The 22,611-nt window shown below is 51.2% G+C and overlaps 1 protein-coding gene and 1 long non-coding RNA gene across 3 annotated transcripts in view; one reads left to right on the forward strand and one right to left on the reverse strand.

Moving 5' to 3' along the window:
* Positions 1 to 16,003, reverse strand: part of LOC143807849 (uncharacterized) — a 101,895-nt gene extending 85,892 nt beyond the window's left edge. The window contains exon 1 of one of the 2 annotated variants that reach the window (XR_013221819.1): positions 15,951 to 16,003. This is a non-coding gene — a long non-coding RNA (uncharacterized LOC143807849). Of the gene's footprint in view, positions 1 to 4,189; positions 4,304 to 15,950 lie in introns of those variants that run through there. The other variant, XR_013221818.1, reaches the window with a different exon arrangement.
* Positions 16,004 to 16,105: 102 nt separating this feature from the next.
* Positions 16,106 to 21,259, forward strand: TENT5A (terminal nucleotidyltransferase 5A). Its single transcript, XM_077289821.1, has 2 exons — positions 16,106 to 16,599; positions 16,804 to 21,259. The coding sequence occupies exons 1-2, from the start codon at positions 16,198 to 16,200 to the stop codon at positions 17,581 to 17,583; spliced, it is 1,182 nt and encodes a 393-aa protein (XP_077145936.1). The 5' UTR covers positions 16,106 to 16,197; the 3' UTR covers positions 17,584 to 21,259.
* Positions 21,260 to 22,611: the final 1,352 nt, after the last annotated feature.

Consider the following 22,611-nt stretch of genomic DNA (forward strand, 5'->3'; position numbering starts at 1 on the left):
CTGTGCGCGCGATTTAGCGTTCCGCCTGGCCCGTACTTCCGGTTTGGGCGGCGGTTCAGCGGTGCCTGCGGCGCTTTGCCTGATAGTGGTAGCGTAGCCGCCGCTACCCCCACGCACCTTTTAGCGGTGCAGAGGCTATATCGGTGACCGCCGTCACCTGCCTCTTTCCTCCCCCTTTTTTTTTTTTTTTTTTTCTTTTTTGGGGAAGGCAGGCTCGAACCTCTTCGCTGCCTTCCCCTGCAACACTCACCCGTAGGGCCCGCCGACCCCCGTGGTGGTGCATCAGGGTCGGATAAAAGGGGGGAGAAAACCGGCTGGGCACAGCCGTGACAGGGCGCCCCCTGTCAGGAACCGACCGGCCAGCTCCCTGGAATCCCACGAAGAATCCTTCAGGTACGTCGCTGTAGGTTCCCCGTCAGGGACAGGAAACCAACTGATGTGGGAGAGAGGTACGCCCTTTTTCATCTGTAGGTTTCCTGTCCCTGGGGGCGGACCCCTCTCTCCGTGGTGCCATCATGGGGATAGAGAAAATGGCGCAATTATTTTATTTCTTTTTAGCAAACTTTGGAATTTTTTTTCACCACTTAGATAAAAAATAACCTAGATATGTTTGGTATCTATGAACTCGTAATGACCTGGAGAATCATAATGGCAGGTCAGTTTTAGGCTGTGTGCACACGTTGCAGATTTGGGTGCAGAATTTTCTGCACAAAATCAGCATCTCCTTGCAGAAAACGCCGCTGCGTTTTGGATGCATTTTTTTCATGTTTTTTGCGCGGTTTTGATGCGGGTTTTTTGTGTGGTTTTGATGCAGCTCTTGGTGCGGTGTTTGCGTGTTTTTTGTGCGTTTTTGTATGCGTTTTTGAAAGCTAAATAAAGATGTATTATTGAACAAAAAAAAAAAACGATTTGTGATGTCATTATTGTCCAATCCACACTCAATTACACACAGATAGACATATAGATGATAGATGAAATGGATAGACAGATCTACATATAGATAGATCTATAGATGCATACATCTACCTATTCCTATATCTATCTATAGATATATCTGGATAGATATATCTATTGATAGATGTATGGATAGTGTAGGGTGCGTATCCACTGTCCGGATTACATCCGAATTAGCTGCAGATTGGATGCTGCGTACTTGTAGTCCCATCGGATGATGCCTGCACACACACCCCAAAAGACCCCCCGCACAGCCCCGCACACACCCGAACAGTCCCGCACACACCCGAACAGCCCCGCACACACCCGAACAGCCCCGCACACACCCGAACAGCCCGCAGACCCCGTCCGCACACACATACACGCACACCGTCACCGCCCACATTCCGCCCACACACTTCCCTCCTCCCGAACTGCAGCGTTTCTCGGACCCACATCCGCAACTAAACTGCACATCTTTTTTACATCTGCGGTTTTGCTGCGGATGTGCCCGACTCAATGAAAGTCTATGTGTGCATAAACGCTGCAGTTTGGCACAAAAGAAGTGACATGCTGCGGATGCATGTGCACAACAAGTCTACGGCTCCCATAGACTTACATTGGTTGTGCACTACACTGCGGATTTGATGCAATTGTGTGCGGCAAAAAATGCTGCGGATCTGCAATCAAATCCGCAACGTGTGCACACAGCCTTAGCATTTAGGGAACCTAGCAAAAAAGCCAAGCAAAAAACAAGTGTGGGATTGCACTTTATTTGCAATTTCATCGCACTTTGACTTTTTTTTTCACATTTTCTGTTACACGACATGGTAAAACCAATGGTGTCGTTCAAAAGTAGAACTTGTCCCGCCAAAGATAAGCCCTCACATGGCCATATTGGTGGAAAAATTATGGCTCTGGAAAGAAGGGGAGCGATAAACGAAAAAAAGCTCCAGGAGTGAAGGGGTTTAGAAACATGGATATGGACATATCTATGGAAATAGACATAGATATATCTGTATGTATCTATCTATCCATCCCATATCTATCTGTCTATCTATCTATCTATCCCATATATATCTATCTACCTACCTATCTATCTGTGTGTAATGGAGTGTGGGTTGGACAAATGTAAAAGAGGAGGTTGGACAGAAATTACATCACAAATCATTTTGAAGATGGAGGGAGGGGTTGGGGTGTGTTTTGGAGTGGGTGTGCCAGGTGCAGAGTTACAGGCGAGTGCAATGCATCATGGAACTTGTAGTATTAGAGCACAGTAAGTCAGGAGAAAGGAAGTTGTCGATTAACCCCATGAGAGCTGGATCCAGCACTGAAGATGTGCTGCTACAGCATGATAAAAGGTAATATTGCTAAAATAAACACAGTGGATGTTTTCAGTGGCACATAATAGCAAGATTTATGAACAAAAAAAAATGTTTATTGTAGTGGACAACTTCTTTAAGCCGAAAGTGGGGACTGAACAGGACATTAAAGGGTCAAAAAATGGTAAATTGGGGCAAAATTTTTACAATTACATTTTTATACAAATTTGGTTGAACAATGCTCACGATTATAAAGTGCGATGATGGCGCTTTCACAATATGTCAGGTGTCCACTTTGAGAACATATATGGGTGTGACGCAGCAGCAGTGCTGAATGGCCTTGCCCCACCTGGCCCCGGGCCACTTCTCACATCTGCCCTACGTGTACAGCTGAAGTTGGGAGGATTTGTAGGGAGCTTGTTCAGGTGCTGAGCACACTCCATACATGTCGAGTGCCAGCTGTTTTACACGGCAGACAGCCATCAGTACGTGCTGCTACTGGAGTAATGTCTTATCGCAGTTTAACCCCTTTTGATGAGGTTGTGAACAGGGACCATGGCATCAAAGTGTATGACAGGGAAAGAGGGGGGTATTGTCATTCCAACTGTGCCCCCGTTACACTATTGTGGGATTGCTTAATTTAAAGCAGGAAGCCTATTAGGACCCCAAATTTGGACTCTTATAAAATTACCCCTGATATTTTATGCAGCCCTTCTGGTTAAAGAAGCACTCCCAGCAAACTTTCTATTACCTGAACCTGTGTAAATGTATATGTTGTGTAGTGTGGGAATATGCTCCCGTAACGCCATCTTTCCCTGTTTCCAGCATCGCTCAGGTCTTCTCTTTGGTGACATGACAGCTATCCGACTTGCTGGCTCAAACTGGGATCTATGTGTGAGCCCAAAGTCACTTTTAGGCTATGGTCAGACGGCCGTAGAGAGAATCTGGTTGACTATGCAAACGAGTTTGATCCGAGTGTCAGCATAGTCTGATCTGATTCTCTCAGATGAGAGAATAGGAGCACACTTTGAGGAAAAGGTGGAGAACAAAATTTCCATTGTGTGGGTCTGCGAAATTGGACTGCACTCAGATGGCATCCAAATGCAGTCAGATGTGTCACACACGTGTAAAGTTATATGGGTGCTCCCGTTCCGAATATCAGTGCCACTCACGTTGTGATTGTTTTCTCATGCCGAATAGGCAAAGAAAATAATCGCAGATCTGCGATGCCCCATAGTATAACATGGGACAGAGTGTTATCAGATAAAACATCCACGGCACTTGGCCATGTTATACGCTAGTGTGAGCGAGCCCTAAAAGTGACATCTGGGTCATACAGGGCGAGTCAAAATAGAAGTGACGTGAATGAGAAGAGAGACATAGTGGCGCTGGGGAAGATGGCGTCCAGGGAGCACATCACCGCACTTACATTACATATACATTTGGGCAATACTAATTTTGCTGTGTGCTTTATTTGTTTTTGTAAAAAAATGCCCTGGCAACGAAATGGTTAAAGGAGGGCTAGCTGCAGGCTTCACCTGTGCGCTAAAAATCTGGAGAAACGTGTGCAAATCTGAAAGCAAAGTGCTATAAGCAGAGGCGACAAGTCAGCGCCACACTTTGGCCATTACTGGGATGAATGGCGGCTACAGGTGGTCATTGGTTAGTGATGGCAAGGGTCGCCCATTACACTCGCCCCTCAGGTCACAGCACAGATGAATCATCAGGGAATGGCTCTCCTCACAAATTTAGTGCGGGGCTCCCTGTGCTTCCTGTATTTGTACACTGGGAGGTAAAGTAAATGGAGGCATGTGGAGGGCTGAGCCAAGGACTCTGCCCAGCAGTAAAGTGTCCCGGGGACATTACCGGCCATTACTGTTCGGTAGTGACGTGTGAGGGAGAGGCGCCCCCACTGAACACACGCAGGCTGTTACCTCACACACTCGGCCGGCTCCACTTCATAGTGACCGACAGCCAGCAGGCGGCGCTGTTGTTCTGCAGCTGACCGCAGCTCCCCGGGCAACGGAGCCAGAGCTGTGACTCACTGACTCATAGGGGGCGAGTACTGTCGGTGTGTTCTGTTCTCAGTGCGACATGAGCGATGTGCGCCATGTACCGGGGAGCAAACATAAGGAGTACACAGAGTGCCCTCACACCCGGAATACACCGGGGAGCAAACATAAGGAGTACATAGAGTGCCCTCACACCCGAAATACACCGGGGAGCAAACATAAGGAGTACATAGAGTGCCCTCACACCCGGAATACACCGGGGAGCAACATAGGGAGTACATAGAGTGCCCTCACACCCGGAATACACCGGGGAGCAACATAAAGAGTACATAGAGTGCCCTCACACCCGGAATACACCGGGGAGCAACATAAAGAGTACATAGAGTGCCCTCACACCCGGAATACACCGGGGAGCAAACATAAGGAGTACACAGAGTGCCCTCACACCCGGCATACACCGGGGAGCAAACATAGGGAGTACACAGAGTGCCCTCACACCCGGCATACACCGGGGAGCAAACATAGGGAGTACATAGAGTGCCCTCACACCCGGAATACACCGGGGAGCAAACATAAGGAGTACACAGAGTGCCCTCACACCCGGAATACACCGGGGAGCAAACATAAGGAGTACATAGAGTGCCCTCACACCCGGAATACACCGGGGAGCAACATAGGGAGTACATAGAGTGCCCTCACACCAGGAATATAGCGGGGAGCAACATAGGGAGTACATAGAGTGCCCTCACACCAGGAATATAGCGGGGAGCAACATAGGGAGTACATAGAGTGCCCTCACACCCGGAATACACCGGGGAGCAACATAAGGAGTACATAGAGTGCCCTCACACCCGGAATACACCGGGGAGCAACATAGGGAGTACATAGAGTGCCCTCACACCCGGAATACACCGGGGAGCAACATAGGGAGTACATAGAGTGCCCTCACACCCGGAATACACCGGGGAGCAAACATAAGGAGTACATAGAGTGCCCTCACACCCGAAATACACCGGGGAGCAAACATAAGGAGTACATAGAGTGCCCTCACACCCGGAATACAGCAGGGAGCAACATAGGAAGTACATAGAGTGCCCTCACACCCGGAATACACCGGGGAGCAATATAGGGAGTACATACAGTGCCCTCACACCAGGAATACAGCAGGGAGCAAACATAGGGAGTACATAGAGTGCCCTCACACCCGGAATACACCGGGGAGCAACATAGCGAGTACATACAGTGCCCTCACACCAGGAATATAGCGGGGAGCAACATAGGGAGTACATAGAGTGCCCTCACACCAGGAATATAGCGGGAAGCAACATAGGGAGTACATACAGTGCCCTCACACCCGGAATACACCGGGGAGCAACATAGGGAGTACATACAGTGCCCTCACACCCGGAATACACCGGGGAGCAACATAGGGAGTACATACAGTGCCCTCACACCCGGAATACACCGGGGAGCAACATAGGGAGTACATACAGTGCCCTCACACCAGGAATACAGCAGGGAGCAACATAGGGAGTACATAGAGTGCCCTCACACCCGGAATACACCGGGGAGCAACATAGGGAGTACATACAGTGCCCTCACACCCGGAATACACCGGGGAGCAAACATAAGGAGTACATAGAGTGCCCTCACACCCGGAATACACCGGGGAGCAACATAGGGAGTACGTACAGTGCCCTCACACCAGGAATATAGCGGGGAGCAACATAGGGAGTACGTACAGTGCCCTCACACCCGGAATATACCGAGGAACACGTATAGGGAATGCATACAGTGCCCTCACACCCGGAATACACCGGGGAGCAACATAGGGAGTACATACAGTGCCCTCACACCAGGAATACAGCAGGGAGCAACATAGGGAGTACATAGAGTGCCCTCACACCCGGATTACACCGGGGAGCAAACATAGGGAGTACATAGAATGCTCTCACACCCGGAATACACCGGGGAGCAACATAGGGAGTACATACAGTGCCCTCACACCAGGAATACAGCAGGGAGCAACATAGGGAGTACATAGAGTGCCCTCACACCCGGAATACACTGGGGAGCAATATAGGGAGTACATAGAGTGCCCTCACACCCGGAATACACCGGGGAGCAATATAGGGAGTACATAGAGTTCCCTCACACCCGGAATACACCGGGGAGCAAACATAAGGAGTACATAGAGTGCCCTCACACCCGGAATACACCGGGGAGCAAACATAGGGAGTACATAGAGTGCCCTCACACCCGGAATACAGCAGGGAGCAACATAGGAAGTAAATAGAGTGCCCTCACACCCGGAATACACCGGGGAGCAATATAGGGAGTACATACAGTGCCCTCACACCAGGAATACAGCAGGGAGCAACATAGGAAGTACATAGAGTGCCCTCACACCCGGAATACAGCAGGGAGCAACATAGGAAGTACATAGAGTGCCCTCACACCAGGAATATAGCGGGGAGCAACATAAGGAGTACATAGAGTGCCCTCACACCCGGAATACAGCAGGGAGCAACATAGGGAGTACATACAGTGCCCTCACACCAGGAATATAGCGGGGAGCAACATAGGGAGTACATAGAGTGCCCTCACACCCGGAATATAGTGGGGAGCAACATAAGGAGTACATAGAGTGCCCTCACACCCGGAATACAGCAGGGAGCAACATAGGAAGTACATAGAGTGCCCTCACACCCGGAATACAGCAGGGAGCAACATAGGGAGTACATAGAGTGCCCTCACACCAGGAATATAGCGGGGAGCAAACATAGGGAGTACATAGAGTGCCCTCACACCCGGAATACACCGGGGAGCAACATAGGGAGTACATAGAGTGCCCTCACACCAGGAATACAGCAGGGAGCAACATAGGGAGTACATAGAGTGCCCTCACACCCGGAATACACCGGGGAGCAACATAGGGAGTACATACAGTGCCCTCACACCCGGAATACACCGGGGAGCAACATAGGGAGTACATAGAGTGCCCTCACACCCGGAATACACCGGGGAGCAACATAGGGAGTACATACAGTGCCCTCACACCCGGAATACACCGGGGAGCAACATAGGGAGTACATACAGTGCCCTCACACCCGGAATACACCGGGGAGCAACATAGGGAGTACATACAGTGCCCTCACACCAGGAATACAGCAGGGAGCAACATAGGGAGTACATAGAGTGCCCTCACACCCGGAATACACCGGGGAGCAACATAGGGAGTACATACAGTGCCCTCACACCCGGAATACACCGGGGAGCAAACATAAGGAGTACATAGAGTGCCCTCACACCCGGAATACACCGGGGAGCAACATAGGGAGTACGTACAGTGCCCTCACACCAGGAATATAGCGGGGAGCAACATAGGGAGTACGTACAGTGCCCTCACACCCGGAATATACCGAGGAACACGTATAGGGAATGCATACAGTGCCCTCACACCCGGAATACACCGGGGAGCAACATAGGGAGTACATACAGTGCCCTCACACCAGGAATACAGCAGGGAGCAACATAGGGAGTACATAGAGTGCCCTCACACCCGGAATACACTGGGGAGCAATATAGGGAGTACATAGAGTGCCCTCACACCCGGATTACACCGGGGAGCAAACATAGGGAGTACATAGAGTGCCCTCACACCCGGATTACACCGGGGAGCAAACATAGGGAGTACATAGAATGCTCTCACACCCGGAATACACCGGGGAGCAACATAGGGAGTACATACAGTGCCCTCACACCAGGAATACAGCAGGGAGCAACATAGGGAGTACATAGAGTGCCCTCACACCCGGAATACACTGGGGAGCAATATAGGGAGTACATAGAGTGCCCTCACACCAGGAATACAGCGGGGAGCAACATAGGGAGTACATAGAATGCTCTCACACCCGGAATACAGCGGGGAGCAAACATAGGGAGTACATAGAGTGCCCTCACACCCGGAATATACCAGGGGACACATATAGGACGTATACATTGCAGCCCTATAAGAAGACCCCCTTAGAAGCTGCATAGAGTGTGCTATCGGGCAGTCATATAACAGAGACCCCCTTTGTCAAGTATATAGGGTAGTAATGTAAGGAGACAACTTGTAAGCTGTATATATATGATTACTCCTGTAGCATGCCATATACCAGGGACCCCCTGTAAGTAGTATACAGGGCCCAGGTACGGACTGGGGCTAAAATTCAGTCCTGGCATTTGAAATCACACAGGCCCATGTTGTCCTCCTCCCCATGAACCAGATGGGATATATTACTAATATTACCCTGGATGGAGGAAAGGCAGATTTTCTACAACACCAATATTTCTAATGATGTGTCCTGCTGGATGGACAGTGATGGAGTCAGCAACTTTGTGCTCCATCACAACTCTTAACAGTATATGTATATTGAGAACACGGATTCTGTTAACAACGGAGCAGACAAGGCAGCCCATGACCAGACAGGCCCTTCTGGCATTTGCCAGAATGGACAGTCCAGCCCTGACAGGGCCCCTGTAGCATGCCATATACCAAGGAGCCCCTATAAGCTGTATATAGGGTCCCCTGCAGCATGGCATATACAAGGGACCCCCTTTAAGCTGTGTATAGAGCCCCCTGCAGCATGACATATACCAAGGAGACCCTATAAGCTGTATATAGGGCCCCTGCAGCATGGCATATACAAGGGACCCCCTATAAGAGGTATAGAGCCCCCTGCAGCATGACACATACCAAGGTGACCCTATAAGCTGTATATAGGGCCCTCTGCAGCATGGCATATACAAGGGACCTCCTACAAGCTGTATATAGGCTCTCTGCAGCACGCCATACACCAGGGACCCCCTACAAGCTGTATATAGGCCCCTGCAGCACGCCATACACCAGGGACCCCCTACAAGCTGTATATAGCCCCCTGCAGCACGCCATACACCAGGGACCCCCTACAAGCTCTATATAGTCCCCTGCAGCACGCCATACACCAGGGACCCCCTACAAGCTGTATATAGGCCCCTGCAGCACGCCATACACCAGGACCCCCTACAAGCTGTATATAGGCCCCTGCAGCACGCCATACCAGGGACCCCCTACAAGCTGTATATAGGCCCCTGCAGCACGCCATACACCAGGGACCCCCTACAAGCTGTATATAGGCCCCTGCAGCACGCCATACACCAGGGACCCCCTACAAGCTGTATATAGCCCCCTGCAGCACGCCATACACCAGGGACCCCCTACAAGCTGTATATAGTCCCCTGCAGCACGCCATACACCAGGGACCCCCTACAAGCTGTATATAGGCCCCTGCAGCACGCCATACACCAGGACCCCCTACAAGCTGTATATAGGCCCCTGCAGCACGCCATACCAGGGACCCCCTACAAGCTGTATATAGGCCCCCTGCAGCACGCCATACACCAGGACCCCCTACAAGGTGTATATAGTCCCCTGCAGCACGCCATACACCAGGACCCCCTACAAGCTGTATATAGTTCCCTGTAGCACGCCATACACCAGGGACCCCCTACAAGCTGTATATAGCCCCCTGCAGCACGCCATACACCAGGGCCCCCTACAAGCTGTATATAGGCCCCTGCAGCACGCCATACACCAGGGCCCCCTACAAGCTGTATATAGTCCCCTGCAGCACGCCATACACCAGGGCCCCCTACAAGCTGTATATAGTCCCCTGCAGCACGCCATACACCAGGGCCCCCTACAAGCTGTATATAGGCCCCTGCAGCACGCCATACACCAGGGACCCCCTACAAGCTGTATATAGCCCCCTGCAGCACGCCATACACCAGGGACCCCCTACAAGCTGTATATAGGCCCCTGCAGCACGCCATACACCAGGACCCCCTACAAGCTGTATATAGGCCCCTGCAGCACGCCATACACCAGGGACCCCTACAAGCTGTATATAGGCCCCTGCAGCACGCCATACACCAGGGCCCCCTACAAGCTGTATATAGGCCCCTGCAGCACGCCATACACCAGGGCCCCCTACAAGCTGTATATAGTCCCCTGCAGCACGCCATACACCAGGGCCCCCTACAAGCTGTATATAGTCCCCTGCAGCACGCCATACACCAGGGCCCCCTACAAGCTGTATATAGGCCCCTGCAGCACGCCATACACCAGGACCCCCTACAAGCTGTATATAGTCCCCTGCAGCACGCCATACACCAGGACCCCCTACAAGCTGTATATAGTCCCCTGCAGCACGCCATACACCAGGGCCCCCTACAAGCTGTATATAGGCCCCTGCAGCACGCCATACACCAGGACCCCCTACAAGCTGTATATAGGCCCCTGCAGCACGCCATACACCAGGGCCCCCTACAAGCTGTATATAGGCCCCTGCAGCACGCCATACACCAGGACCCCCTACAAGCTGTATATAGGCCCCTGCAGCACGCCATACACCAGGGCCCCCTACAAGCTGTATATAGGCCCCTGCAGCACGCCATACACCAGGACCCCCTACAAGCTGTATATAGTCCCCTGCAGCACGCCATACACCAGGGCCCCCTACAAGCTGTATATAGGCCCCTGCAGCACGCCATACACCAGGACCCCCTATAAGCTGTATATAGGCCCCTGCAGCACGCCATATACCAGGGCCCCCTACAAGCTGTATATAGGCCCCTGCAGCACGCCATACACCAGGGCCCCCTACAAGCCGTACATAGGCCCCTGCAGCACGCCATACACCAGGGCCCCCTACAAGCTGTATATAGGCCCCTGCAGCACGCCATACACCAGGACCCCCTATAAGCTGTATATAGGCCCCTGCAGCACGCCATATACCAGGGCCCCCTACAAGCTGTATATAGGCCCCTGCAGCACGCCATACACCAGGGCCCCCTACAAGCCGTACATAGGCCCCTGCAGCACGCCATACACCAGGACCCCCTACAAGCTGTATATAGGCCCCCTGCAGCACGCCATACACCAGGACCCCCTACAAGCTGTATATAGGCCCCTGCAGCACGCCATACACCAGGACCCCCTACAAGCTGTATATAGTCCCCTGCAGCACGCCATACACCAGGGCCCCCTACAAGCTGTATATAGGCCCCTGCAGCACGCCATACACCAGGACCCCCTATAAGCTGTATATAGGCCCCTGCAGCACGCCATATACCAGGGCCCCCTACAAGCTGTATATAGGCCCCTGCAGCACGCCATACACCAGGGCCCCCTACAAGCCGTACATAGGCCCCTGCAGCACGCCATACACCAGGGCCCCCTACAAGCTGTATATAGGCCCCTGCAGCACGCCATACACCAGGACCCCCTACAAGCTGTATATAGGCCCCTGCAGCACGCCATACACCAGGGCCCCCTACAAGCTGTATATAGGCCCCTGCAGCACGCCATACACCAGGACCCCCTATAAGCTGTATATAGGCCCCTGCAGCACGCCATACACCAGGGACCCCCTACAAGCTGTATATAGGCCCCTGCAGCACGCCATACACCAGGGCCCCCTACAAGCTGTATATAGGCCCCTGCAGCACGCCATACACCAGGGCCCCCTACAAGCTGTATATAGGCCCCTGCAGCACGCCATACACCAGGGCCCCCTACAAGCCGTACATAGGCCCCTGCAGCACGCCATACACCAGGACCCCCTACAAGCTGTATATAGGCCCCCTGCAGCACGCCATACACCAGGACCCCCTACAAGCTGTATATAGGCCCCTGCAGCACGCCATACACCAGGACCCCCTACAAGCTGTATATAGTCCCCTGCAGCACGCCATACACCAGGGCCCCCTACAAGCTGTATATAGGCCCCTGCAGCACGCCATACACCAGGACCCCCTATAAGCTGTATATAGGCCCCTGCAGCACGCCATATACCAGGGCCCCCTACAAGCTGTATATAGGCCCCTGCAGCACGCCATACACCAGGGCCCCCTACAAGCCGTACATAGGCCCCTGCAGCACGCCATACACCAGGGCCCCCTACAAGCTGTATATAGGCCCCTGCAGCACGCCATACACCAGGACCCCCTACAAGCTGTATATAGGCCCCTGCAGCACGCCATACACCAGGGCCCCCTACAAGCTGTATATAGGCCCCTGCAGCACGCCATACACCAGGACCCCCTATAAGCTGTATATAGGCCCCTGCAGCACGCCATACACCAGGGACCCCCTACAAGCTGTATATAGGCCCCTGCAGCACGCCATACACCAGGGCCCCCTACAAGCTGTATATAGGCCCCTGCAGCACGCCATACACCAGGGCCCCCTACAAGCTGTATATAGGCCCCTGCAGCACGCCATACACCAGGGCCCCCTACAAGCCGTACATAGGCCCCTGCAGCACGCCATACACCAGGACCCCCTACAAGCTGTATATAGTTCCCTGTAGCACGCCATACACCAGGGACCCCCTACAAGCTGTATATAGGCCCCTGCAGCACGCCATACACCAGGGCCCCCTACAAGCCGTACATAGGCCCCTGCAGCACGCCATACACCAGGACCCCCTACAAGCTGTATATAGTTCCCTGTAGCACGCCATACACCAGGGACCCCCTACAAGCTGTATATAGGCCCCTGCAGCACGCCATACACCAGGGCCCCCTACAAGCTGTATATAGTCCCCTGCAGCACGCCATACACCAGGACCCCCTACAAGCTGTATATAGGCCCCTGCAGCACGCCATACACCAGGGCCCCCTACAAGCTGTATATAGGCCCCTGCAGCACGCCATACACCAGGGACCCCCTACAAGCTGTATATAGTCCCCTGCAGCACGCCATACACCAGGGCCCCCTACAAGCTGTATATAGGCCCCTGCAGCACGCCATACACCAGGGCCCCCTACAAGCTGTGTATAGGCCCCTGCAGCACGCCATACACCAGGACCCCCTACAAGCTGTATATAGTCCCCTGCAGCACGCCATACACCAGGGCCCCCTACAAGCTGTATATAGCCCCCTGCAGCACGCCATACACCAGGACCCCTACAAGCTGTATATAGGCCCCTGCAGCACGCCATACACCAGGGACCCCCTACAAGCTGTATATAGGCCCCTGCAGCACGCCATACACCAGGGACCCCCTACAAGCTGTATATAGGCCCCTGCAGCACGCCATACACCAGGGCCCCCTACAAGCTGTATATAGGCCCCTGCAGCACGCCATACACCAGGACCCCCTACAAGCTGTATATAGTCCCCTGCAGCACGCCATACACCAGGGACCCCCTACAAGCTGTATATAGGCCCCTGCAGCACGCCATACACCAGGACCCCCTACAAGCTGTATATAGGCCCCTGCAGCACGCCATACACCAGGGACCCCCTACAAGCTGTATATAGGCCCCTGCAGCACGCCATACACCAGGGCCCCCTACAAGCTGTATATAGTCCCCTGCAGCACGCCATACACCAGGGACCCCCTACAAGCTGTATATAGTCCCCTGCAGCACGCCATACACCAGGACCCCCTACAAGCTGTATATAGGCCCCTGCAGCACGCCATACACCAGGGACCCCCTACAAGCTGTATATAGGCCCCTGCAGCACGCCATACACCAGGACCCCCTACAAGCTGTATATAGGCCCCTGCAGCACGCCATACACCAGGGACCCCCTACAAGCTGTATATAGGCCCCTGCAGCACGCCATACACCAGGGCCCCCTACAAGCTGTATATAGTCCCCTGCAGCACGCCATACACCAGGGACCCCCTACAAGCTGTATATAGGCCCCTGCAGCACGCCATACACCAGGGCCCCCTACAAGCTGTATATAGTCCCCTGCAGCACGCCATACACCAGGACCCCCTACAAGCTGTATATAGTCCCCTGCAGCACGCCATACACCAAGACCCCCTACAAGCTGTATATAGGCCCCTGCAGCACGCCATACACCAGGGACCCCTACAAGCTGTATATAGGCCCCTGCAGCACGCCATACACCAGGGCCCCCTACAAGCTGTATATAGGCCCCTGCAGCACGCCATACACCAGGGCCCCCTACAAGCTGTATATAGTCCCCTGCAGCACGCCATACACCAGGGCCCCCTACAAGCTGTATATAGTCCCCTGCAGCACGCCATACACCAGGGCCCCCTACAAGCTGTATATAGGCCCCTGCAGCACGCCATACACCAGGGCCCCCTACAAGCTGTATATAGTCCCCTGCAGCACGCCATACACCAGGGCCCCCTACAAGCTGTATATAGGCCCCTGCAGCACGCCATACACCAGGGCCCCCTACAAGCTGTATATAGTCCCCTGCAGCACGCCATACACCAAGACCCCCTACAAGCTGTATATAGTCCCCTGCAGCACGCCATACACCAGGACCCCCTACAAGCTGTATATAGTCCCCTGCAGCACGCCATACACCAAGACCCCCTACAAGCTGTATATAGGCCCCTGCAGCACGCCATACACCAGGGCCCCCTACAAGCTGTATATAGTCCCCTGCAGCACGCCATACACCAAGACCCCCTACAAGCTGTATATAGGCCCCTGCAGCACGCCATACACCAGGGCCCCCTACAAGCTGTATATAGTCCCCTGCAGCACGCCATACACCAGGGACCCCCTACAAGCTGTATATAGGCCCCTGCAGCACGCCATACACCAGGGCCCCCTACAAGCTGTATATAGTCCCCTGCAGCACGCCATACACCAGGACCCCCTACAAGCTGTATATAGTCCCCTGCAGCACGCCATACACCAAGACCCCCTACAAGCTGTATATAGGCCCCTGCAGCACGCCATACACCAGGGACCCCTACAAGCTGTATATAGGCCCCTGCAGCACGCCATACACCAGGACCCCCTACAAGCTGTATATAGGCCCCTGCAGCACGCCATACACCAGGGCCCCCTACAAGCTGTATATAGGCCCCTGCAGCACGCCATACACCAGGGCCCCCTACAAGCTGTATATAGGCCCCTGCAGCACGCCATACACCAGGACCCCCTACAAGCTGTATATAGGCCCCTGCAGCACGCCATACACCAGGGCCCCCTACAAGCTGTATATAGGCCCCTGCAGCACGCCATACACCAGGACCCCCTACAAGCTGTATATAGGCCCCTGCAGCACGCCATACACCAGGACCCCCTACAAGCTGTATATAGGCCCCTGCAGCACGCCATACACCAGGACCCCCTATAAGCTGTATATAGGCCCCTGCAGCACGCCATACACCAGGGCCCCCTACAAGCTGTATATAGGCCCCTGCAGCACGCCATACACCAGGGCCCCCTACAAGCTGTATATAGGCCCCTGCAGCACGCCATACACCAGGGCCCCCTACAAGCCGTACATAGGCCCCTGCAGCACGCCATACACCAGGGCCCCCTACAAGCCGTACATAGGGCGCCCCCCCTCAGGCTATCACAGCGGGGATGCCAGCGTTCAGCATGTCATTGAGGGAGATCCTGGCCCCGCCCACGCTCTCGCACGGCACACGAGCTGCTGACGTCAGAAGAATGCAAGTGCGTCATGGCCCTGGGATTGGTGGACATCGTCTGTCTGTCACCGCTCGCAATCTGTCAGCTGTCCGTGGCCCGTAGCAGCTAATAATAGAGGCCGGCCAGCTGTGGGGCCTCTAGTGCTGCGCCCGCCGTGGGCCCCTGAGGCAGCAGAGGGGCTGCTCTCCCCGCCGCTCTGCCCCACCGTCATTACCGTGTCTGGGAAGAATAGATTTTCCTCATTATAAGATTACAGTCCTCCATGACGCAGGCTGCCCGGGTCAGTGTGACAGCCCGGCCCCGCCCCCGCCCCGGCGCTATGCTAATAGGGGGCGTGGCCGTAGGCGCAGCCGATCCCCCTATATAAGCAGTGTGGGTGCGCACGGCCCGCAGACACTGAGCGCAGCAGGTACGGCTCCTAGTCGCGCAGCTCGTGGGATCTGGCAGCACGGCATCTCACCATGGCAGACGAGGAAGGCGGCACATGCCAGGGGAACTGCAACGTCCTCAGCTGGGAGCAGGTGCAGCGCCTGGACTCCATCCTCACCGAGACCATCCCCATCCACGGCCGGGGAAACTTCCCCACTCTGGAGATGAAGCCCCGGCAGATCGTGAAGAAGGTGCGCTGCCGGCTGGAGGAGCGCAGCATCCACGTCCGGGATGTCCGGCTGAACGGCTCTGCGGCCAGCCACATCCTCCATGAGGACAGCGGGCTGGGGTACAAGGACCTGGACCTCATCTTCTGCGTGGACCTGAAGGGAGAGGCCGTGTTCCAGACTGTGAAGGACGTGGTGCTGGACTGCCTGCTGGACTTCTTACCCGACGGCGTGAACAAGGAGAAGATCAGCCCACTCACCCTAAAGGTAACCCCCCACCTGTGGCGCTGTCAGGGTGTGCTGGGAGTTGTAGTTCTGCCCATCCCCACTCATCTCTAGTCCTCCATCACTGCCACTTCTCCCCGCCCCTCTCCCCGTTTCCTTCTGGCAGTGGGGGCCACAGATCAGGGGGGGGTTGGCTGCTGAGCTCCTGACACTAATTACCTCTTGTGTTTGTCTTTCCCATTCCAGGAGGCGTATGTCCAGAAAATGGTGAAGGTCTGCAATGATTCCGACCGCTGGAGTCTGATCTCCTTATCCAATAACCATGGCAAGAACGTGGAGCTAAAGTTCATGGATTCCTTGAGGAGGCAGTTTGAGTTCAGTGTAGATTCCTTTCAGATTAAGCTGGATTCCCTCTTGCTTTTCTATGAGTGCTCCGAGAACCCAATGACTGAAACGTTCCACCCCACCATTATTGGGGAGAGTGTGTATGGGGATTTCCAGGAAGCCTTTGATCACCTTTGTCACAAGATCATTGCCACCAGAAACCCTGAGGAGATCCGTGGTGGTGGCCTTCTTAAGTACTGCAACCTGTTGGTGAGGGGCTTCAGGGCAGACTCCGAATCCGAAATGAAGTCCCTGCAGAGGTACATGTGCTCGAGATTTTTCATTGACTTTTCAGACATTGGAGAACAGCAAAGAAAGCTGGAGTGCTACCTGCAGAACCACTTTGTGGGCTTAGAAGACCGCAAGTATGACTATCTCATGACTCTGCATGGCGTGGTCAATGAAAGCACGGTGTGTCTGATGGGACATGAGCGGAGGCAGACTCTGAGCCTTATCACCATGCTCGCCATCCGAGTCCTGGCAGAACAAAACATTATTCCCAACGTAGCCAATGTGACGTGCTACTACCAGCCAGCCCCCTATGTAGCAGATGCCAACTTCAGCAATTACTACATTGCCCAGGTGCAGCCTGTCTTTACATGCCAGCAGCATACCTACTCCACTTGGTTACCCTGTAATTAAGACTGACGATGGGCAGCGTTCCAGATCCATCCTAAGCAGGGGCAGACCCAGTTATGTAATAAGGTGTGAGTTTGACGATGATGATCTGCTCTAGGTTTCTATCTTTGTGAAGCTTGTGGTTCCTATAGAATTCATGAGAGCACGATCCCAACGATAAGCTCCTAATTTATTGGGTTGGGTTCAGCCCCCAAGAGCACAAAAGCTACCTGTCAATTAAGGTGGCAGCGCCTCCTGCAGTTTGGGGCCTGCTTGATGCAAGTACAGGTTGGCGGTTCCTGCTCGCTTTCCATTTGATAGTAAGAGGTTGGTTAGTGGAAAGAAGTGAATGCTCGTCACACGTCCTTCTGTATTTCAATTATCTATAGCAACGTGTGAGGGAGGATGCATTGGCTAGCTAGCCTGAGCATTGGGTGAATGTATGACTGGCCTGCTCGCTTGCTAAGCTTTCATGGACGCGGTGAACAGCAGCAGGGTGGCACAGTTCTTGTAACTGTCTATCTGACCGATTAACCCAGATACTTTCCAGATATCTGCATGGATCGCATTATCACAAATGTGACAGTGAGATAGTAGCAAATGTAATGCTCGAGGACCAAAGATTTCTTAAAGAAACCTACCCAAAACAGGGAAGGAGGGGAAGAGGAGAGCTGACTTGTGTACCTGTTTATTTACTGTATCAAAGTGCCTGTTTCCTTCAATTACCAACGTATCTTCGTGATTGAACCACACATTTATCAGGGATTCACAATTGAAAGCTAAAATCCTGACCTTGTGATGAACAGCGCAGTTATGCCATATTTCTCCTTGGCGGACACTTATTTGTGAACTCTTTGCCATAGTGAGGAGGCTTATTGAATTATGGAGGGGGGATAAATGTAGCACTTCGTGTCAAACACCTTCACGCTAGAAAAGCCTTCCAGTGAGGTTTCTGCTCCGACCTGGTAGTGTCTCTTAATGTCCCCACCCTTGTCTCCATCTTGGAGGTGTCAGTAGATGTAATCCGTCACTTGTGGATTTTAGAAGTCTGTTCTTATCATAGTGATGGCAACCATGTATTTTCTCCCGACTATTCACCCCATAAATGCCGCAGAATTCCAGGGGCTCTCCATCTGTTTGGAAGGAATGCCTTGCAGCGTAGTAGGACCACTAGAGGTATTAATGTGAAGTCTTGCTGAATTGCAAGCCTCTTGTAGCTCAGTATTTCTGCCTTTCCCCTTCGTTTAGTTTAGCTGTTTCAGCGTTTACAATGTTAGTACTGTAACTTTTATTTAAGTAACTTATCCCATTAAGTCGACGTTTCGCTGTAGCTGGTGTTAACCCTCCAGGCGCCATTGTGGTGTTACAATCTGTATAGCATTCATCTCAGCAGGACGTGGTGACAAGTAATGTAGCGTAATCCTCTGTATACCCCGGTACCCCGGCCCCTTGTTTACTCCTCTTTCTGATTTATTCTCTTGGTCTGTGATTGCTCTCACAGTCTGGTGCCTCCATCTGATGTGCAGAGACTTGACTGAAAGATTCAATATCTGGATTAATTTATTGTTTGCAGCTCCTGGTGCTTGCTAAATCATCTGCTAAAGCAGAACTATGCAGACACTCTTCTGCCAAGCCTTTTGTTCTGCAGGGTCTCCCATTGTAAATCACTGTGGAAGGCTGATCATTTGGAAGTCATCATATAGTCACGTATGGTGACAGATTGACTTGCCTTTTGCAGAAGTTAGTTGAACTGGATTTATTACTACCGTACTTTTTGTTTTTTGTTTTTCTTTGCGTAAGCGGCATGAAATATCAGCGATTAGTATCTTGCATGATGTTGACGAAGTCTGATAGAACTGTAGTGCCAAAATAATAAAAACCTTTTTAAATTCCAGAATAATAATGCTTAACGGTACAGTCAGGATTGCAAAATCCTATTTGATCTGAGTAGCTGAAGAGCAGTCGGGTCCAGCAGTGGAGTGGTTAAGTCTGGCTGGCCCCCAAGGCTTCTTTTCAGACTGTTTGCCGGGATTGAAATTCTGTCATTGTCTAAATTGCTAGATCGAATATCTGTCTAGTATTTTTTTTTTTTTTTTTTTCTTTTTCATATCCAGTCTTTAAAGGCTGTTTTAGCAGGAATCTGATTTGTTTACTGTAGCACCATTCCTGCGAATTTAGCGGGATCTGTTCAAGCGATTGCACTGCCAACTCTGTTTACACGGAAATTTCTGGCCTCTTCTGTGACGGCTCCTGTCTGTTTGGTCAAAGGCGAAGCCGTTCCTTGATTAATCGTGAAGAGAGGGGCTCGATTTCCCAGGTCTTAGTTCCTCCAGACAGTAAATCAGATTTGAGATGGGCTTGTCTACATTAAATCCTATCCATAGATAGATTCACATGTCGTGCAGGGGATGGCTGGGGAGATGGGATCAGCTGGTGATGGGGTATAGCTATTCTTCCCACAACTATGTGCATTGCACAAATAGCTCATCTCTCAGTGGATGGGGTGGAAATACGTAGCGTTCTGACACAAGCACCACTATGATAACCTGCAATATTTAAACGACACTCTTTTTTTTTTTTTTTTTTTTTTTTTTTTCTCTTCTCCTTGTATCTCTGGCACTTCATTATTTTATTTTTATTTTTTTTTCTTTATTTGACACTTTCCTGCAGCTGATGTTATTTCCAGCAGTCAGGACATAGACTTACTTGTTTTATCCATATTTTATTCATCATGGTTTCCCAGCACATTTTTTATTTTAGGCTGTATTCTGTAGGGCCATTTCTTGCAGCAATCGTTGAAAATGACTTGTCTGTCATCCAGTATGTTGGAAAGCCGAGGATTTTTTTTAGGAGAAACAAAGCCCCCTTTGAAATCCATGACTCCTTAAACACCAGCCATTGGACAGTTTGTATGGCGGATGGATTTATTGCTAATCTATGGCGAGATAAAACCTTCTAATACAAATGTGATGAAACATCAGAACTCTTTCAAGCCAAACCATTGTATGTTGTTGCACAAAAAAATGCACGGGTGTTACGTCTAAGGGGGTGCAGTGTTTTAAATTTGTACTTTTTTCTTAATATTATTTTGCTTTACACACTGATGCTTTTGACTTTACGTACCTATATTTTATTCAGAGTTTTAAATGATTCATGTAAAATGCTTTGTACATGACTTGTATTATGTTGTTGGTTGATGACTTTGCCAATTAAAAAAAAAAAAATGCAACAGAAAAGAAAAATCAAAAGAAGCAAAAAAAAAAAATATTTTCTTGTAGACTTTAAATGTCTTTTAGAGATCATTCTGCCAAAGCAGAAATATATTTTACATATCTATAACAACGCGTGGTTTTATTTGCAAAGCGGAGATTTCAGCGTAAAGTAATTGGAGATGTAATGTGGGGTTGCATGCGAGCAAAAAAAGGCTGCAAAGTAGAAAATAATAATCGGAAGTAGCTGGGCTGATTTGGCTCTTACCCTTTTCTCTATACGATCTGAAGGCTGCCTCTTCACAGCTGCAGCATCTGCCCTTTTGCTTCCGCTCCTCTTGGAATACATTGACCATATGTTAAGGACAGGCAGGAGAGGGGATGGAGACACAGGCTGCTGGCACTCATGCTTGGGAGAAAGGATTGTGAATCTTGTTTACAGCGTCCAATATTTGGATTTGTTTTGTAAATAAAGAAGTTATTTTTTTCTATCTCTGTCGTATGTCTTTGCTTGGGAAGTGGTGCTAAGTAACATTCTGTAAGGCTGGGAACAGTCTGGTACAGCAGCTTCCTAGTGGGAGCTCAAAGATCTTTAATCCTATTTTATAATTTTATTTTTTTTTATATAATCAAATGTGTGCAGTCAGCTAGGAAATGCCTAGCTTCCGACATGCCAAAAATACTTGGCTCTGTACCCACTTAACAATGTAGATAGCCTAAAACAACACTTCTGCTCTCTCACTTAAAGCAACCATTTCATATTTGGAGACATGACCACAGTCCAAAAATTTTTTATTTTTTTATTTATTTTTTTCCAAAAGCAAAGCTGCTGTAATTGTGCCGAAATTGCAACAAATACCACAACACGTGAATAAACGCTTTAAAGAAGTTCTAATACATTGGACAAAGAGTTTTGATCTTGTAATACCATAATTGCTAACTTGATAGATCATGGATAATGCATCAGGAATAAATCCTCTTGCAGTTTAGAAGCCACTAAGGGAATGTAATCAGAACTAGTGCAAAAAAAAAAAAAGTGAAGCAGTTGCCGATAGCAACCAGTGACTGAAAAATGACAGCTGATATCTGATTGGTTGCTGGGCTTTTCCTTTTGCTCTAGTTTTGACAAATCTCCCTCTTTAATAAGACATTTTAAGTAGCTAGTTCCTAAAGAGATTCTCCACTTAAATGTATTTTTAGAAAAATCTGATTAATCCTCAAGGCTAAGATGGAGAATGGCATTGCCTGACGACAGGTGCCAAGCTGCTTTTCCTGGTCTCCGCAGTGAGCACTGTGCCAATCCTGTTGTTAGCTAAACAGTCCTATGAGCGGGAGCAACTTCCTAAGGGCGCAGACAGTCGGCCGTATTTCTCATGCGAGGGTCGCATTGCACTGCACGGACTGGCCCAGCAGCTTTCCTGACCTGAGCATGACAGCGGGATGTATACCTATGCAGTGGTCACGCCCAGGTTAGTAGAGCAGACGGTCAGTCTGAGGATTGCAGTGCCCCCAACATCCATTCTTTTCTAACACCTTCCCTAATAGCTAGTCTGAGGCCCCTTCACACATCCGGGTAAAATTGGTGCCAGAAAATACAGTACTGGTGTCCCCACCATCTGTGTTTTTCCAGAATGGATAATGAAATTACAAAAGCTTCTCCTATACTTTGCAACGATAATGTTGTACAGCACACTGATGCTGTATGTGGTTTTTATGGACCCATAGACTTGTATTCTCCCTTGTCATCAGTGCTGCTGGTAAAAAAAAAAAACAAAAACGGACATCTCCCTGTGTTTTACATGGACACCCGGTTTGTGTGAACACTCGGATATGTGAAGTTCGC

The sequence above is a fragment of the Ranitomeya variabilis genome, chromosome 2, assembly GCF_051348905.1.
Source record: "Ranitomeya variabilis isolate aRanVar5 chromosome 2, aRanVar5.hap1, whole genome shotgun sequence".
NCBI classification, from domain to species: Eukaryota; Metazoa; Chordata; class Amphibia; order Anura; family Dendrobatidae; genus Ranitomeya; species Ranitomeya variabilis.